This window comes from Mustela erminea, chromosome 12 (assembly GCF_009829155.1).
Source record: "Mustela erminea isolate mMusErm1 chromosome 12, mMusErm1.Pri, whole genome shotgun sequence".
NCBI classification, from domain to species: domain Eukaryota; kingdom Metazoa; phylum Chordata; class Mammalia; order Carnivora; family Mustelidae; genus Mustela; species Mustela erminea.
The window spans coordinates 92,116,407-92,135,881 of record NC_045625.1 but is presented as its reverse complement, the minus strand read 5'-3'; the positions used below and the strand labels follow the sequence as shown (position 1 = coordinate 92,135,881).

The following is a 19,475-nucleotide window of genomic DNA, read 5'->3' as shown; positions in this document are numbered from 1 at the left end:
TGTCCACATGTGTGTGTATGTCCACGCGTGTGCGTGTGCACGTGTGTGCACGTGTGTGGGCTCAGTCCTTTCTGTCTGCACCCTCGCGCCGCATGCACTGTTGCACATGCACAGAGATGAACAGCAAGCGTCTTGTTTCCTCCTCCTGTGGGGTGGGGGTGGTCGGTGGTGCACGTCCCGTAGCCGTGACAGTGGCCGGGGGACAGTGCGCGGCTGTGCGAACCTGCGCACGCGGCAGTTCGGGGAACACACGCGGTGAGCATGTGGGCCACTGTCTGTGCAGCCCCGGGAGCACGAAGGCCAGGAGACTCACAGCCTGGGGGCCGGTGGCTCACCTCCTCTGTGAAAACCACTCTGACTGGCACAGACACGCGGCAAGGGCCCACGTAGCAAGAACAGTTCCCCTCCCGTCCCTGTGTGCGCGGCCACGGCCTCTGCGGTGCCCCCCGTCCTGAGGGAAGGCTTCCGGCAGCCGGGCCTGAGCGGGGAGTGGTCCCAGCCCCGATGTCCCCCGCGCTCCGGCATCGTCAGCGGCTCAGGGAAGCACCTGCTACCAGCCATGGACCATGCCCAGCCCCAGACGTGGGCGCTTAATTTCCACGAACGAGGAAGAGCTGTTTACGAGCAACAGGGCTCTCTCCCCCACTGTTCCACAGCGTCGTGACGCGCATGGAAAACTGAGTCATTCCGAGACCTCAGGGACGGTGAGGCCTTGGCTTGTGACTCACGGCTTTGGTCGAGTAAGAGCTCGCTAACGAGGTCGCTCCCGGAACCGTCCCCGGCCGAGCAGTGTGTGCGCCAAGCGCGACCCGCGGTCCGCTGATGTCCTGCGAGGGTGCTGTGACCAGCCGTGACCTGCAGCCCCCGGCCAGACAGACGGCCGGCCGGCAAGCAGATGTGTGCCGTGGGCTCAGGGCGTGCCAGGCGACCAGGTGGATGTCACCAGTGGACGAGGCGGTTCCAGGGATGAGCTTTCACGAGGTGAGGCTCCCCTGACATGCTCAGAGTCGGGCCCCCAGCCTGGGAGTCCACACGCACAGGCGTCTGCCCCGGTTGGTGGGCGAGCCTCCCCCCTGTGCGGGGGACCCGCCACGGCTGGTGCCAGGGAGCAGCGGACCGGTGCGCTCCACTGCCACTTGGCACTCCGTGCTGTGGGGGTTCCCAGCATCGTCACCCCCTTCAGAGGGTGCGAGGTGGGCTATCGGGCCCTCCCTGGGCAGACCCCCTGCCCCCGGAATTCCTCAGCAGGCCTTTGCCCAGGAGAAGCCCCCAGACCCACTACCAGGTATCTCTGTGCAGCCGTTTTTAGGACTCAATGGGGCACTTAGCATTTTTTTTTTTTTAAACACCACATTTCACATTTCACGATGCTGCTTCACACTGTTTATTTGATGTTACAGCCTCCAGTATTCCGTGAAAATCATCACAAAGCTAGTTTAAAGTTTTTATTAAAAAGTCAGTTAAAGAAAAAAGAAAAGGCCAGTGACAAAAGGTCATTTTTCTGAAGTGGTGGCGTGTGCTCTCTGGGGTGGGGAGTGCCCAGCAGGAGGACCCAGCAGTCAACTGTGCATGTGGACGTCCGGGGGGGCGGCCGTCGTGGGGCTGGGGCAACCGTGACGCTGCCGTCCAGTAGGAAAACCAAGGCCGGTGACGGCCCGCGTGGGGACACACTCACATGAGAGCCACAAGCGGTCCCGTCACCACAGACTGGGTTATGGTTGTTACGGAAACCTCCAGTCCCGTGGTAGGGACACGGGGTGTGCACGTGGCATCAGACGTGACTGGTTCTGCCCTGAGCCGTGTGTCTGTCCATGAAGCTGCCTTGTTCCCGCTGAACGAGGACCAGAAGGGACGGCACGAGGGGGGGCTCAGGCCTGGGGAGGGAGAACCGGGCGGAGGGCGGCCGCCCGTGAGGTCCAGCCCCCACAGGGCCTGGTGAGGACCCTCCCCTCCCAGACGGCGCGGCCGCCTCACGGAGCCTTCCACGCGCGGCCTCCTGCTCAGAGGGCCCCACGCTCCGTCCAGCCCTTCCAAATCCACGGGGGGGCCCCACCACACGGTCGTGTCCCACAGCGTGTTGACGTCGGGGGCTCCGATGCGTGTTGCCCCTGTTCTGAGTATCTGCTCAGCACGCCAGGACCTGCTCTTCAACAAAATGACTAATCCACCAGTGGCACAATTCCAAAAACAAAACAAAACACACACAGCACAGGTGGGTTCTAAACGCACCCCTACCAGGTCGAAGAGGGACTCCTGTCTGCTTCGGGCTGAGCAAGCGTGCCGACGGCCGCGTCCCCCGGGCCTCCCTGGTTACCGGAAGGGACAACCCTCCTGACCACACGCCAGACGGACACTCTAAAATGTCTCGGGGCCTTATGTCTTATGGGTCTCAGCTGACCTAAGAAGCACAGCTAATTCCCTCTGACTTCCGAACGGCACAGATGGGCTGATGATTAGCGTAAGCTCGCACGTGACTCCAGGACGACTAGAGAGCTGGCAGAGAATTCCCGGCGCCCTGTCTCTAAGCCAAGGTCACACTCAGGCATGCTTGTGGCGAGGCTCAGGGTCTGGCTTTATTCTGAATTAATACAATCTTGGGAAACTCACGCGTAGATGACCTTGGCCCCCGCGTTGTCCCCACCCCACCCCCACGCCATGAACACAGAGAAAGTCGGGGTTTCTGGGGGCTCCATCTCTCTAGGGGAGCGGGGCTCGGACCTCCCTGTGCAGAGGACAGCCCCTGCACGCCGCCGTCTGTCCTCGCTCAGGCCCAAGGGGACAGGCACCCGCCATCTTCATGTAAGCAGCCTCTCAGCATGGTGTGCAGGGGAGAGGCTCATGGGGGGCGAGGGGCAGCCGGGTCGGCTCATGCCGCAGCCCTGCATTTCCTGAGGATCTGGGTCTCGTGTCTCCGAACGAACAGAGCAAATAGAACATCCAGACTTTTTTTCCCCCTTAACTGGCTACAAGCTTAGGAGCTGGACTGGTCCAGCTTGATTTTTTGTCTTCTTCCTTTTGTAAAGCCTCGAAGCACACTCATCGCCGGGAAAGCTTTTCTGGGCAGGCCCAGTCCGGGGACCTGTGGGAGCCAGGTTCCGGAGGCAGCGGAGCCCCGGGCCGTGAGGGGCTGCCTCCGGGCTGCTGGACGGTCGGAGGCTGACCCGGGTGCTGGTGGGACCTGCCCCACTCGCTGGTCCTTCTCCCGGGCTCTGGGGGAGGGTGCGCTCTGCGGAGGGCGTGTTCTCAGGCGGGCTCCGGGGGACAGCCGCGCGGGGGACAGTCGCAGCATGGCCCGCGTGAGGCTGGCTCCCCGACAGCGGAGAGAGGTGGACACTGTCCCGATCCAGGCGCTGGGGGGGCTTCGTGGTCCGGCCCCCCAGTCCCCCGGAGGCCGCGGAGGGCCCGGGGCCTTAGTTCACCACGTCGTAGTAATAATTGCGCAGCCGCAGCTCCACATTTTCGAAACTCGGCCTCTTCTCCACCCTGCGAAGGGGAGACCCCGTTACTGTTTGTCCTGCACGCGCGCGCCCATCCCGCGACAGGTGCCTATGGCTGCACCCCCCCGGGGCCCTCCCCGACCGCAGTCCGACTGCCCGGGACTTTGTGAACACCTGCCGTTGATGTGCGTTAAACTCCAAGCGTGTCCTAGACCTCTCTGCCCCCCACGCGGCAGCATCAGCAGGAAGGAAGCTTTCTGAGAACTGTGGGAAACTGCCCCGAAGCAGAACTTATTTTGCTTCCATTTGGGGCTGCCCTGCCTGCAGGCAGAGTCGCCCTGGAAGTGAACCAGAACTTGAGGTCACCTGGGTGACGTGTCCACGTTCAGACTGGAATTTCGAGAGGTTCCCTGCGGGTCTGGCGGGGCAGGCTCCCGGGGACCCAGAATCACTGACCCCCACAAGAGAGCGCGGTTTCCACAGAACCCGCACAGGTTTTGTCAGCCGGCACCAGAGTAAACGGCTTCTCCTACAGCCTTCAAGACGAGGAAAAGCCGTAAGAGACTCCTGGAATTCAGCGGCCGTCTGTGCTCATGGCTGGGGACACAGGCCACCTCGGGCGTCGTGGTAAGAGCCATGTGTCTGGCTCCAAGCCACGGTCAAGGAGGCCGGCGGCCAAGCCCGGGTGCAGGAGTGTGGGTTGAACGTCTGTGACGCAGACGGGCAGCCCCCTCCTTCTACATGGAGCACACCTCCTCGTCTTTCCAAAACCCAACCTTCTCCTCCAGCTCTGGACACCCAAATGCTTGGAGCTCCCGAGTCTCTGTCCACGGGCAGCTGGGCACCCGGGAAGTATTCGAAGACCCCAGTCTCTCGTACAACACCCCCTGGGCCGTGTCATCAGCACTGAAATGCCATCGGACTCCTCACCTTCTGAGAGCACACGGGTTCCCAACCTTGGTTATAGCCTGTCTGCCCCTCCCCCGGGCCCATGGGCTCTTGCTGGGCAGGGTCTGGCCTTCCGTGTGGGTTCCCGATCCCTGCCCCGGGTGTTGGGATGGAGGCTTGCACACAGCACCTCTAGTGGTGAGTGCGGGCCGCGTGAATCCTGGGGCGCTCAGGACGAGCGCCCAGAGGGAGCAGACCTGGTACTAAGCAGGGAGCCAGGGGTAGGTGTGGAGATGGTCCAGGCAACGTCACCCCGTTGCTCAGATTTAATGATTTTTTTTTAAAGATTTTATTTACTTATTTGACAGACAGAGATCACAAGTAGGCAGAGAGGCAGGCAGAGAGAGAGGAGGAAGCAGGCTCCCTGCTGAGCAGAGAGCCCGATGTGGGGCTCGATCCCAGGACTCTGGGATCATGACCTGAGCTGAAGGCAGAGGCCACCCAGGCGTCCCTGTTTAATGATCTTTAAGAAGCACTTTGAGCTCCTCTAGATCGTTCCCGACTGCAGGGATCCTCAGTATCCTGGGCTCTTCTCCATCAGGCAGAAGCCCATTTTTCAGGGTGCAGAGACCCCAATTCTCCTAATTCGCAAGTGTTTTTCCCATCGGCATCCCTAATTACAGGCCAGGCACTGACTGTAAACACACTGAGGCCCCCGGCCCCCAACTCCCCATCTACCTCAGGGACCATCTTCTAGAAGCTTGCTTGCTTCTAGTGAGTGCCCTCCCCAGGACTGCGCCTCGCCCTGCTGCTGGGGGTCACCTGACCCAGTGTCCTTGGGAAGGGGTTGCACAGACCAGAGCCTGGGACCCAAGTGCACGGAGGGAAGGCACCAACCTGGGGGCTCAGCTCCCAGTGAGTGAGTCCTCACCGCCTGGGGGGTCTCCAGAGCCGAGCGGGGTGCGTGGTACCTGCTGGAGGCCGGGACGAGCCTGCGCTGTTCCCAGCGGCTCCACTGGACCCCTGCCAAAGGCCCTTTCCTTGGGTTGTGTCCATGGCGTCAGCCAGGGAACGTCTGCCTTCTCCCCTGGGGGCTGACCCTGCGGGCCTTCTAGATAATGAGAGCATTCTTCCCCTCCCAGCCGTGGGGGACGATGGCCCTCCGGGAGTTAGAGCATCCCGAGGGGCATCTGAAAGCACCTGGAGTATTCCTCACCCTCCAGATGCTCTGCTGCCTCAGCCTATGTCACTGACCACAAACCGGACCGCGAGTGTTACAGCCACGGTCGGGCAAGCACGCGGCTCCCATAGATCACAGATCCGCGGCACCTCGGAGCTCCGAGGGCTCACAGACACACCCCTGGGTCAGGGTATCCCCACAGCCCACTCACAGGCCTCCGATCCGGGCAAGGTCAGAGGCCGCGTCCCTGCCTGTCCCCAGTGATGCATGTCTCTGGTCTGGGGAGCTGCCCTGAACACCATCCCCTACAGCACCTCGTGCACGACCAGGCACAATGCCTGACGGCACTCGGCCAATGCTGAGAGCCACAGTTCCGGGTCTGAGTCCTTTCTGGGGAAGTGCTTCCTGCGGCCTGGACAACGCCCCTGGTCTTGCCAGGAAAGGTGGTTGGGAATGAGGCAAGTATGACATCCATGGCCCTGCTGAGTACTTCCGCTGTCCAGTACTGCCAAAGAGGGGACACAGCGCCAGCCCGGACTCCCACCGACACCTTCTACACCGACCAGCCTTCCCCCCAGATGACAGCATCTACACTTAAATTCTGACACCTGGATTAGAGCTCACTGTCTAAACTGCTTCTTTATACCGACGAGTACGAGAGCCTGGCCCAGGAAGCCGGCCACTCACAGCTCTTTGGTTAGAAGGGAGCACGGCCCCGGTTCATGGGAAGGCAGAGGGGCTGCTTCTCTCCAGGGCCTTCCCATGTGCCTCAGGGCCTTTGCATAAACTGGGGCATGCAGGGTACTCACTCGTACGTCCAGCACAGCTTCATCAGCTCGTACATCTCCCTCGGGCACCCCGCGGGGCACCCCATCCTCTCTCCTTTCTCCAGCATAGCCGAAACTTCACTTCCTCTCATGCCCTAAAATGCAGAACACGCCCAGACTCACTAAAGACGGCATCTGGCAAAACACAGCTCAACAACAGGTTAAGTCCTACCCTGGCCCAAAGAGGCAAAAAGTACAGGTTGCACTATTTCATAACCCGAGGTCTACAAGTCCGACGGGGCTGCCTCTGGGGGACAGCTTGTGCCTTCGGAGGGCGCGGGGGCCTCCCGTTTCGTCATCTGGGGACTCGTTTCACGGACACACCCACTTGTGAGAATTTATAAGCTGTATTCTAGCCCATGTGCCCTTCCTGGCATACATATTTTGACTTTAAAAAATCTAAAATATTTAACTGAACTGTCAGTTTAACCCTGGAGGTAGCCAGGATTAAATATCTCTTTCCACTCCAATTACGACGTTGACGTGGGCGTCTCTCATGCCTACTTATTATGTGTAAAGCCCAGGACACTAAGTCCGCTGCTCCGTCAATGTCACGTGTCCGGTCAGAGTGAACTGAGGTCGTCCCCGTGGCTCCCTGTCATCGACAGGAGCCCAGACTTTTAGAGTTCGTGATTTTCACCGTCCTGCGACATCATCCGGGCCTTGTCTGCTCCGCGAGCCACGCAGCTAGAAGCGAAACGGCGGGGGCTCACCCGGTAGGGCTTCTGCCCGTAGGAGAACGCCTCCCACATCAACACACCGAAGCCCCAGACGTCACTCTTGCTGGAGAACTTGTAGTAGTTGATGCACTCGGGAGCGTACCACTTCACCGGCCACTTCCCGTGCGTCTGGGCCTGAAAGCAAAGCGTACAGAGACTCTCGGTAAAACAGGACGGAGGGCGCCCGGCGGGAGAAGCTGCGCACCACCCAAACGTCCACGCCATGGACGGTCATCGGGCGTCGGACAGGAAGGCTCCGTGAACTCAGCCAGCCGAGTCCCTGCAGTAGCGACAGTGCGTGAACACAGTCACCCGAGGCCCCGAGAGGGTCCATGTCGCAGAGGTGACTGCCGGGGACAGGGGAGAGGCTGTGTAAGGAGGACTGAGTTTCAGAGAATTCAGGAGGGAGCTTGCAGACACAGGGAATGCTCTTAACGTGACTGCACTGCACACTTAAAAATGGATCAGACAGTGAGATTTATGTCGACAAATAAAATTAACGTGTGTTCGCCAAAGTAAAAAAAAAAAAAAAAGGAATAAAATGACTCACGAAATGCTGTGTGTGTGTGTGTGTGTGTGTGTGTGTCTGTGCGCGCACGCGTGCGTGTGCACGTGCGCATGTACAAATTTGGTCTGAATCTTAAAAAAACAGGTCTTTAAATCTTAAAAAATTAAAGCATTTAAGATTTAACCATAGTTTTAAGATTCAGGCTGTATTTCTTGTATCCTTTTGTCTTTTTCTACTCACAGCTTCATGGAGCTTCTTGTGACAATGCAAGAGTCAAGCCTGAGTTTTTAGCTTCCTGGATGTGCTCCAAGTTCTGGGCTATTCCCGAGAACAGTTAACTTTTACTAGGTGCCTAGCTATGGCTTTAAGCCAATGTTAATCATTTTGTCACAGACCGCTAGTATTGGTCAAAAAATGTTTTAAACAGTTCTTTTTTTTTAAGATTTTATTTTTAAGTGATCTCTACACCCAACATGAGGCTCGAACTCACAACCCTGAGATCAAGTGTCACGCTCTCCACCGACTGAGACAGCCAAGTGCTCCAAAAATGTTTTCAACTTTCTAATTTAAAAAAGTAAGGGGCTAATAAAGAGATCAAAATTGTGCCCAGCGGAAACCCCTTCCTCTGGGGCTTGGTGGTCAATGCGTAAGTCAGTCCTGCTGCTCCTGGGGGGGTGGTCACCCTAACAAGCACCCTTGTGGGGAGAGAGGGAGATGCGCTGCCCTACGGTGGCTCAGCAGGGGGCCAGCCCGGGACGTCGCTGTGAGACCACAGGCACCGTGGGTGTCTCTAAATGACGCTCTGATTACACTTCCGACTCAGTCATGTAATGCATTACTTCGAGATTCGGATTTCCAAAGCTCAGAACAATATAGTTACAGGTGTTATTTCCATTAGAATTTGAATTTCGAGGTGATACAAAGATAACCCTTTGACGTATCCTAAATATGTCGAAAAGTGAGGTCTCTCTCCACCAACTTCAAATCTTCCTCCATAGAGATGGGCACATTTGATCATTTTTCCAGAATCTTGGCAGAAAAATCTACATCCAAGTACAGATGGATAATATATCCTCCCTTTGGGGAGGTAGAAGAGCTCGGGACATATGTTCTGCACTTTACACTTTAAGTCTCTCCTTAACCCCATGCTGTGGACATCACTGCTATAAATATGCGGGTGCCGGTGCCCCTTTGAATCACTATTTTTGTGTCCTTTGGATAAACACTCAGTAGTGCAACATGCTGGGTCGTAGAGTAGCTCCATCTCTAACTTTCTGAGGAACCTCCATGCCGTAGGAGGGTATGAGTGGACGTCCTTCCCTTGTTCCTGATCTTAGACCAAGAGCTTTTGATCTTTCTCCATTGAGTCCGGTGGGAGTAGTGGGCTTGTCCTCATGGCTCTGCGGGTTGAGGCCTGTTCCCTCTATACCCACTTTGTTGAAAGTACTCATCAGGAAAGGATGCCGAAATTTGTCAGATGCTTTTCCTGCATCCATTGAGATGACCATGTGACTGTTACTGCTCATCCAATCAATGCAGCGCACGCGTTAATCGCTTTGTGGGTCTTGAACCCTCCTTGCGTGCCGGGGTAAATCCCACTGGATCGTGGTGTGTGATCCTTGTAATGTGTTGTTGAATTCAGTTTGCTAGCATTTTTATTTTAAGATTTTTAAATTTATTTGACAGAGAGAGAGCATGAGAGAGCATGAGCAGGGGCAGATGGAGAGGGAGAAGCAGGCCTCTCGCAGAGCAGGGAGCCCAAGGTGGGGCTCAGTCCCAGGACACTGGGATCATGACCTGAGCTGAAGGCAGGTGATTAATGACTGCGCCACCCAGGTGCCCCTCGTTTGCTAGAATTTTATCGAGAATTTCTGCATGTATGTTCATCAGGGATTTTGGCCTATAGTTTTCTTTTGTGATACTATCTTTATCTGGCCTTGGGATCAGAGTAATGCTGGCTTTATAAAATGTGTTGGAGCATATTTCCTCTTCTTCCATTTTTTGGAAGAGCCTGAGAAGGACCGGTGTTAATTCTCCTGTAAATGGTAGAATTCACCTGTGAGTTCTGTTAAGGTGCATTTGGCCTAAAGTTTAGTTCAAGTCCAATGTTTCTTTATCCATTTTCTGTCTGATTGACTTATCCATCCTGAAAACCCCTAGTACCATTGTATAATTGTTAGTTCTCCGTTCAGATGTGTTGGTACCTGTTTCCTCAGTTATATTCAGAAAGTTCCCCAATGTGGGGTACATATATATTTAGAATTGTTAAATCCTCTTAATGAATTGACTCCATCATTAATACAATGATGTTCTTTGTTTCTTATTACAGATTTTGACCTAAAGTCTGTTTCATCTGACTAAATAGAGCTACATCTGCTACTATTTGGTTTCCATTTTCAAAGGAATATCTTTATCCCTTCGTCTTAAAGTATGTGTGTTCTTAGAGCTAAAGTGAGTCTCTTGCAGGCAGCATGTAGTTTGGGTCATTTTTTAAAAAAAATTTTTCTGCCATCCTGTATTTCTGGTTGAAAAATTTAATCCATTTGCAATTAATTATTGATAGGTAAAAACTTACAAATGCGCTCTTACTGTATTCCGGCTGCTTTTTAGTTCCTTTCTTTTTTTATTCCTCTCTTGCTGTCTGCCTTTGTGATTTGATGGTTTTCCGAAACAGTACGCCTAGAATCTCTTCCATCCTGTGTGTATTTCCTAGGCTTTTGCTTTCTGATTACCCTGAGGCTTACATAAAACATCTAGTCAATATAAGTTTGTGTTAAGGTGATAACTTCACTTTGTATACAAAAATTCTACCCTTTCATTTCTTCCCAACATATTTTATGGTTTTGATGTCACAATTCATATCTTTTTATACTATTATCCACTACAAGTTATTGTAGCTATGGGGATCTTTAATACCCCGTCCTTTAATCTTTCTACTAGTTAAGCGATCAACACAACACTGTGTTGTGGGACTGGGATATTTTGAATCTGACCGTATCCCTACTTCTGCCAGTGTGCCGCATGTTTTCATGTTACTAAATTGTATCCTTCCATTTCAGCCTGAAGAACTTTCAGCTTTCTTCTAAGTGAGGTCTAGCGGTGATGGACTCCCTCCACTTCTGTTTATCTAGAAAAGTCTGTATTTTATTCACTTCTAGAGGACAACTTTGATGCATGAAAGTAACCTTGGCCAAATCTTTCTTTTCAGCACGTGGAATACATCCTCCCGCCCCCTCCTGGCCTGTACGGTTTCTGCATAATCTTTGCAGAAGATCCATCTGAACTTAATTTGTTTGGAGACCAATGAGCTTCATGAACCTGGATGTCCAAATCTCTCCCCAGATTTGGGAATTCTCAGTCATTATTTCTTAAAAGTAAGTTTTTGCCCCTCTCTCCCTCTCTCCTCCCCTTGGGAATCCAATAATGTGGGACGTTTTTCTCTTAATGGCGTCCCATAGGTCGTGGAGGCTTTCTTTCCCTGTCTCATTTTCTGTGTGCACCTCTGACGGGATCATATCAAATGACCTGTCCGTGGGTTCACTGATGCTTCCTTGTGCTTGGTCTAGTCTGCAACCGAAACTCTCCATGGTCTTCTTCAGTTCGATGGTCGTATTTTCTAGCTCCAAAATTTCTTTTGACTTTTTATGTTCTTCATCTCTTTGTTGAACTCCTTTTTGTTCTTGTATCATTTTCCTGATTTTTTAAAAAATTGTTTATCTGTGTTCTGTGCAGCTCTCTGCTCATTTTTAGAAGAATGCTTTTGCATTTCTTGTCAGTTCATGCATCTCCATTTCTTTGGGGTCAGTTACTGGCAGTTTACTGCGATGCTCTCGAGTTTCCCTGATCCTTCATGATCCTCGAGTTGGCCGTCCGTGTGCGCTCCCACAGCTGCACAGGCTCATTCCAAGCACAGGCACAGCCGGGGAGGGCAGCGAGGGGAGGTGGGCTGGCAGCGTGCAGGGGCGCAGAGGCGGGCGAGAGCAACGAGGGTGAGCCTGGGGTGCAGGTCAGCTGTGGGTGTCTGGGCTGGCGTTCTGCGTAGCTGCTGTCCTGGGTTCTAGGAAGTGGGGGTGGGGAGCAGGGAGGGACTCAGGCCTCCTCTCTCTGTGAGCGTGGAAACATCTGTGGTGAAAACCTATAAAATGCAGTTGGCAAAGAGTCTGCAAAGACCGTGCTTTTGGTGGTTTGCACAGCATTGAACGCCTCGGGTTCTCTGTGGTGCAGTCCACGGGGGTCCATAGCAGGATGTTCGGTGACAGAAGCTGGGGGCGTCCACAGCAGCCACAGGTCCTCAGTGGCGAAGGCTGCCAGGGGGCCTCTGCACAGGAGGTCACTGGGAACCATGGTGGCTCCCACCGAGGGGCCAACAGTGGCAGCCCCGGCATTCCTCCTGGTTCCTAGCTGTCTCTAGGTGTCCCAGCTTTGCTGATCTCTTGGGGGTGCCATGCAGTGGATCCTTCGTGCCGTGTCCCATAGCAGGAGGTGGGTGTGACTCTAGCCAGCTCGTGGGTCCTGGCCTTAGGAGCCCGGCAGCCTCTCTTCCTGCCTCCTGAGTCACCTGCCCTCAGGACCCATCTGCTGTGAGCAAACCAAGGCCACACGGAGAGGCCATGTGCAGGGGAACCAGGCTGCCTGGGTACGCCCCAGTGGAGGTCCCGGACCCCAGCCCACAGGAGATCAGGCTCTAGCCGTGCAAGTGAGCAGAGTAGGAGCCGATCCTCCCGCCCGCTGGGGACCGCCCCTGAGGCACCGTGAGCAGCAGAGACGCGCCAACCCCCACGCCCCACCCGCAGTGCAGAACTGTGGGTCGATTAACACTTGGTATTGTGTTAACGCACTAAGTTTGGGGACGATTTGTTAAGCCAACTTCCCCGCATCCTCCTCGAGTCCTGGTCTCAGTCTCGATTTTCTTCTCTCTTTAATCATCACAACAAAATGTATGTTCCAAAGTGCTTCCAATGGAAGGCCTGCTTTTCTCTGGTGTGTGCTTGGGGCTCTCCCTCTGGGTGGCCGCTTCCTCCGAGTCACTTTCCAGCCGTGTCCGTAAAGGGCTCACTCGGTGCTTTTCGAACGGTGGCTCTTCTCCGAAGGGGCTCTGCTCTGGCACCGGCTTCTGCGGGGCAGCTCCGCTCCTGCTGCCTGTCCTTTATGCCGACCCCTCGCTGACCAAGACGCGCTGTGTCCATCTGCCACCCGCAGGGCGGCCGTGCCAGAGAGAAGTGAGTAGGTGGGTGGGGGACCAGGCGCTCCAGGGTGTGGAGCTCAGGGCAACCCCGAGGCCCCCACCGTGCCACCCACAAGTGCGAACTCGGACGCGCTGTCTGTTTCCGAGAACGCTGAACACCGCCGGGCAGCCGGAGAGTTGGAGATCTGGTTTCGGCCGCTCTTTCGCTATCTGGGTTCCACTTCCGTTGCATTTTGCAGTTGATCAGCCTAGACTGTACATCCACAGTGTGGCTGAGTTCACATGAGGCTTTCTTGTGTGTTTCCCTTCCTCGAGCTGCTATCAGTTCATCTGGGGGGTCGGGGACGGGCTCTGAGAAATTCTACAAGAATCAACCTGTCCAACACGTTTTCTGAAGTAAGCTAAGGAAGCAATTCTATGCTGTTTTGTTTTTTAATGAGTTATCAATTAATACCTTGATTCCTTTTTGTTCTCAGGAATATAGTTTGGAAGTTACTATTTGGAATAAAGTCAAGTTGTGATATATAAATATTTCCATTTTTTAAAACAATACAATCAAAGCTTAACAAGAACATTTCTTAAATAGGGAAGTTGCTTCCTGAAACCCGGAAACATAATCAAATAAAGGACACAAACACTTGCATTTCAGATTCTCACCATACGGGTGAAGTCATTCCTACCTTATAGTAGTTTTCGTCAGCGCGGAGTGCTTTGGAAAGTCCGAAATCACTGATCTTGGCGTAATGTTGCGTCACCAGCAGTACGTTTCTTGCTGCCAGATCCCTGTGCACGAAGTTGCACTCCTCCAAGTACTTCATCCCCATAGAAACCTGGTGAACCAGTTCTATGATGTTCTTGTCCTTGACGTGCCTGAAAGTCACACACGGGTCATTAGTGACGGCGGACCGCAGTGCACCGGGGACCGGCCCGCCGGGCTCTCAGGCAGGCAGAGATCCCCTCATGTCCGACTCTTCCTAAGAGCAGCAGGTGGCGGCAGACACCCTTGTTCACTTACAGCCGCTCCCCACCGAGCCCCGTGAGCCTGGTGTTGCACAACCAGGACGTTCAAGGTGCGCTGCGACCGGGGTGGACAGGCCAGGTTTGCCTGGAATCCAGGGAACAAAACCAAATCTGACTGTTTGTCACCTGCAAAGTGGGGTAATGGCACCTTCCTCCTGTGCTGATCAGAGACACAATCAAAGCAGAGCACGCGTGTACCGTATCGTATGGGACAATGTACCCAGAGGCTCCGGTTATGACTTATTCCATGGGAGTCCCTCTGCCTCAGCAGCGGCTTCAGACGAACACAGTGTCAGTCCCCCACCCGCGGCCGCAGCCCTTCAGCGGCAACAGTTTTCAGCATAACTCCTGGGGACACAGAGCTCGGCCGGACGTGTAAGACGTCAATCACTGGTACCTTCTCTTAAAATGTTTGTTTTAATATTTCTCTGCCTCGGTAGGGCGCGCTCTGCCGAGTGAGCAGAGACTGACGGCCGAGGTATTCTAAGGCTGATTCTACCGCTGGGCCGTACAGCGTGGGAAAGCAGAAGGAGGACCAAACCGTTCGGCCGGAGTCCTGAGCACCGGAGGAGCCGCAGGAGCATCCGATGCAAACACTACAGCTCTCTTCCCTCCTCCCTCAAGGGCCCCGAGCGTGGGGCCAGCAGAGCCCTGAGGCGATGACGTACACCGGGCGGGCGAGCCCTGCCCGGCACAGCGTCAGCTGCCGGGACCTCGAGGTACCTGTTCTGCTGTAAGTATTTGTTGAGCGGACCGAGCTCGGCCATCTCCATGACCAGCATCCAGGACTCGGCCTCACATATCCCGATCATGCGCACGATGTACGGGTTATCCAGCTGCTGCATGACGTTCGCTTCTGCTAACAGCTCGTCTTTAAGGGCGGGATCGTTAGCCTCGTTCTTGAGAATCTTCACAGCCACCGTCTTCACGCCTCTGCGGATGAAACCAGAGCGCATAAGAAACTCGGAGCGGCTGTGTTCTACGGACTCACCTTCCGGGAAGCGTAACTGCTGCGCCAGAAACCGTGTAATCGAGATGTCCGCAGCCGTGTTCTCCCATCTTGTAGACAGGGCAGCCCCGCGTTAGCTACAGATCATGAGGAGCTGCTGGAAGACGCCCGGCCAAGCAGAGCCTGAACAGTACAGGACACGCAAATAATTTTCAAATAAACCTCAGAAACCGCAACACGCACGGATTCCTGCAACCTCTGCGGGTCCGTCTCCGACTATCTGTAACGTGGGTGAGTAGAACGTTCCTTCGATACATGTCAAAGCGAATGTCCGGAGGCAGAACTAAAAAGGCTACACTGTTAAAGCTCGTGGTTTACAAAACACCTTTTAAAATGGAGCATTGATAATTTTAAGCAAGCTGCAACAAGTTTGCAACCCCCCCCCCCTCCGATTTTCACTTGCTCATAAAAGCATCCCGTAGATCCCGTCTGACCTGAAAGTTTTCGGACAGCGCGGGACGTAAACAGACAAACGACGCTCACTCTGCATGATCTGAAAAAGGGCATTTCTCCGGCACGGGACCCCTCCCCACAGGAAGTACATCTCCTTTGCTGAGCTCCGAAAGGGGAGAATAAAACCAGAACCGTCCAGTAAGACGGTGAAATAAGAGAACGGTGGAGTAGATCTGACATCCGTTCACAAACACCCAGACCACGCAGGGTAGAGTTTAACAAGTGTTTCCGCGCAGACTGCAAGCTGTCGGTCCTGCACGAGTGCCCCCGGAGCCTTCCTGCACCTCCTGCTGTCCTGGAGTGCTTCCCTGTGCTTCTCCCGTCAGGCCTCGTGGTGCCTTTCCACGGCTCCGTCTACCGTCCCCCCGGAACTGCTCGGTGCACGGCGCGAGGTAGGGGCCGAGACGGACAAGAGAATCCTCGCGATCCTTCACAGTAGTGAAGGACGAAAAAACACCCGCCGCCTCTTCCAGAGAAGAGAAGCGGTGGGGAACCTCCCACGTTACTCTGAGGCCAGCAGTAACCCCGATGCCAAACCCGGACAAAGAAACTTCCGAGAAAATCATTTACGGGTATCGCTCGTGAACATAAATGCAAATATCCTAAGAGAAGTATAAGTAAATTCAGTTCGGTGATTTATGAAAAAGGATGAATTCTAATTCATGAGCAAGAGGGGTTTATCCCAGGAAGTCGCGGTGGCTTTTAACATGTAAGAGTCAGTGGCCTTCACCACATAAACGCAAGAAAGGAGAAATAACATAAGGTCATCTTAGCAGAAGAAAACGAGAACTCAGTAAATAGTAATCAGAACATCTCTCCTCTCCCCAAACCCTCCCGCTGACATTACATTTCTGTAGTTATGTCTCCTTTAATATATGTATTTAATTAAGTCAGGAATTTCAGTGTCATGAACTAGTTGAAGAAATTCCTGCTTTAATACAGAGTAATTTATATTCACTTCACAACCGACTGCGACGTGCCTGCATGGATTTCCAAACGAGCCCATCAGTCGGTCACACGCGTCCAGAGAAACGGGACGGCAGGCGCGGGTTTCTGTGCAGGTTTTTGCCTGTGTTCTTGACACCTGAGTCATGTGAATTCACCCACTCAGGATAAAACATCCATAAAATGTCATAATTCAAAATGACATCAAACAACTAAACCCAACTCTACTCGTATCAGTAATGTACTAATTCAAACACACACACTCAGAGACAGGGTCTGTTTCGAAGGACTATACTGACTCTGCTGACCCTTGTACTGGACACTCTTCGGGACACCTTCTACAGAGCAAGTGAGGGGCAGAAATTTCAGTGACATGGGAATTGTAGGTATTGTACAGTATGGATTATTATCTGAAATTATAGCAAAAAGCAGATAAATAATTACACTGATGATGTCTGTAATCGGGAATTTTCTGGGCGAAAGAAATGATTTGAAAAATAAAATAAAATACTTAAAAATGCTGTGCTGTTGTCACAGCTGAGTAATTTAACTGAACAGTACCTGCATGTATGTATGCTTAAAAAGGCCCCAAAGTAAGACACGACTGTTGGTTACGGGTGGTAACAAGACGATGTTCTCATTTTACGACGTTTCGCGGATTCCTACGTTCTAATGCTCTAAGAGGCACACCTCCCACGAGCGGACTGTATCGCCGGCATCCGCAGAGTTAACGTACACAAGGAAAGCCTTCGCCGTAGCCGCACTGGGGAGGGAGAACCACACACCGTTCACGAAGAAGGATCCGGCCCTGCTGCGTTAGACTCTGTGTTTGGGGCCGAACGCCCGGGATGCGTGTTGTGTGGCAGTTTCTAGAACGTCAGCTGGGGGGAGGGCGAGCCGTGCGGAGGCGTCGCCGTGACTTACTTTTTCATTTGGTAGTAGCCCTTCTTCACGGTCCCGAAGTTGCCGGAGCCCAGCTCACTGTCCTCCAGGGTCAGCAGCTTGCGGTCCAGGTAGACCTCCTTGGGCCGGATCTCCTCGGGGTCCGCGTAGGGGCTCTCGTACACCTCGGTGTCCATGGGCATGGCTTCTCTCTGGGCATCTGTGGTGCAGTCAAGCAACAGGAGACCCGGGGCTGGGTCCCTGCTGAAAATCCCAGCATCACTCGCTCCTGCCCCCCACGGTCACACCTCGCCTTTCCAGACCTTGGTCTCCCCTGATGGCTGTGATGACACTGAGCACTCAGGGTACAGTGTCTCCCGGTGTGTTGGGGGTTAACAAACACGCCCCCATCCCCAGGGGACTCACCCCGGTCTTGCACGGGTGTGCCCAGAAAGGGGTCTTCCGTGGCAGAGGTGAAGATGGAGGCTGCAAAGACCACGTCAGGCCCAAGGGCACCGTGGCACACGCACAGGGGACCTCTGCCACCTGTCCCCTCGAGCAGCGGCACCCACCAGGCACCTGCCAGGCCTCTGTGCGGGGCTGAGTTAGCGAGCCCGCTCCGGGCGGTGCTGCTGTGCGGCAAATGGCCCGGGATGGAAGCGCGCGTGTCTCACCTCTGTCCGTGGCCCAGGGTCCCCGGTCTGGCTCATAAGGATTGAAGGTCACGGAGCTCTCAGGCCGGCTCCCTGCGGATGAGGAGGCCTGAAGCACACAGAGGACAGCGGGTCACTTGCCTTCCCGGACACACCGCTGGGCTGATCTGCACAATGACTTTTGTTTTCAAATAATCACATTACGACGTACGACGTAGGCGGGGAAGACAAAGGAAAGCGTCAGGGAGAGAGACAAAAAAGCCACCACGGCTTATCTCGTGCTTCAGGCGACTGCTTGGACCCTGTGGGGGCTGGACGGAGCTCGGGCCCCTGTGGTTCGAGGGGCTGCCGGGTCCAGAGAGGCCCCGGACACAGACCCTTTCAAACCTCGTTTCTGCCTACACACGGCCCCCCGACTTCTCCCTCCGTCAACCCTCTCTGTTCAGTTTAATGTCATATGAAGTTATGCAAGAAAAACACGGAGTGCTCACCGGCTGCTGCCCCATCCCGACTCCAGAACGTCTGTGTGGTCCTGGTTTCCGCCTGAACTTGACCTTCCCTGGAGATCTAGCTCCGTGGATGGGGTGCCCGAGGACGGCGACCTTCCTGATGACTGATCTGATTCACACCCATTTGCACGATGAGCTGACGGAGTGGGGGAAGGATGTCCTCCTCACGTCCCTACAACCTACAACCTTGCCCTTCTGGAAGTCTCTGTCTCGAGTCTTCCCGCCTACCTTTGCCCCCTCCTCTTAAGACGAGGGTGTGGCTACACTTGGTTTGTGAAAAAGAATCACAATTCAAACCTTCGGTGTGTTTGATAGTTCGTATAGTTGACCGGAAGGGTCAGCCGGCCGTTTCCCATAGCAGGGCCCAAGCACTGGCCAGGAAGCCACGAGATACCGCCAGGGTTTGGACGAATGTGAAGACGCAGAGACAGCAAGCTTCGCCGCACACGTGACTAACTCACGGCACACACGGGGTCCCCGTCTGCCTGCCTGACGTCCCCGGCTCTGGAACCAGAAGGACAATGCTAGGTCACACGGCACCACGGCCGCCAGCATCTCCACACGGCACCACGGCCGCCAGCATCTCCAGAACCTGGCCCTCCGTCTTCGCCCGTCTGCGGAGCGCCACCGAGCTGCTGCTCCCGGCGGACGACCCCAGGGTCGTGGCCACTGACGTCCGCTCTCCCGCGCCCGCCCCGCGCTCGCCTCTCCCGGCTCACCTTCCGCCTTCCTCCTCCGCGCCCTCCGAGGGGCCGGACGCACCAGGAGCAAAAACCGAGTAAGGCCCGGGGCCCAGTGGCGCCCTCCCTGCGTCTGAACTTCACCTGGCCCACCGCCGGACCGCGATGAAATCGTGCGGAACAGACCGGCGAGTGACTGACTGAAGGATGGTGAGTGAACGAATGGGAGCTCGTGTCTCAGCACCGGCAGCTCTCTCTGCCTTACACTCACGGAGGGAAACAGGCGGGGGTAATCCCAGGGACGACCCGGTGGCGACCAGCCTCTGTTAAGAACCGGCCTAAGATTGCAGGTGACGGGGCGTCCTGTGGGCCCACTTGTCTAGGCCACAACCACCCTGTCTCGACAGAACTGTCCTCGGAGAGACGGGGGACCCCAGGCCTCCCATTAGCCCTGGGCTCAGCTGCAGTCGAACTCCAGAGTGGAAACAGTATTCAATAAAAAAATAAAAAATAAAAAGAAGCCTGTGGGGAGATTCTAAAGCAGAGGGACAAGTGTACAAATGGGAGACAAGGGCACATA

General features: G+C 54.7%; 1 protein-coding gene across 3 annotated transcripts in view; it reads right to left on the bottom strand.

Annotated features, from left to right (window-relative positions):
- Positions 1-1,360: 1,360 nt before the first annotated feature.
- The window catches only part of SYK (spleen associated tyrosine kinase), a 67,644-nt gene continuing 49,529 nt past the window's right edge, over positions 1,361-19,475 (bottom strand). For 2 of the 3 annotated variants that reach the window (XM_032308959.1, XM_032308957.1), the window contains 7 exons: positions 17,728-17,815; positions 17,096-17,273; positions 14,488-14,697; positions 13,425-13,614; positions 7,046-7,186; positions 6,315-6,427; positions 3,376-3,483 (listed from right to left, as the gene is read on the bottom strand). In XM_032308959.1, the coding sequence (XP_032164850.1) occupies positions 3,411-3,483; positions 6,315-6,427; positions 7,046-7,186; positions 13,425-13,614; positions 14,488-14,697; positions 17,096-17,273; positions 17,728-17,815 (993 nt within the window). In that variant the 3' untranslated portion in view covers positions 3,376-3,410. Of the gene's footprint in view, positions 3,484-6,314; positions 6,428-7,045; positions 7,187-13,424; positions 13,615-14,487; positions 14,698-17,095; positions 17,274-17,727; positions 17,816-19,475 lie in introns of all 3 variants that reach the window. The other variant, XM_032308958.1, reaches the window with a different exon arrangement.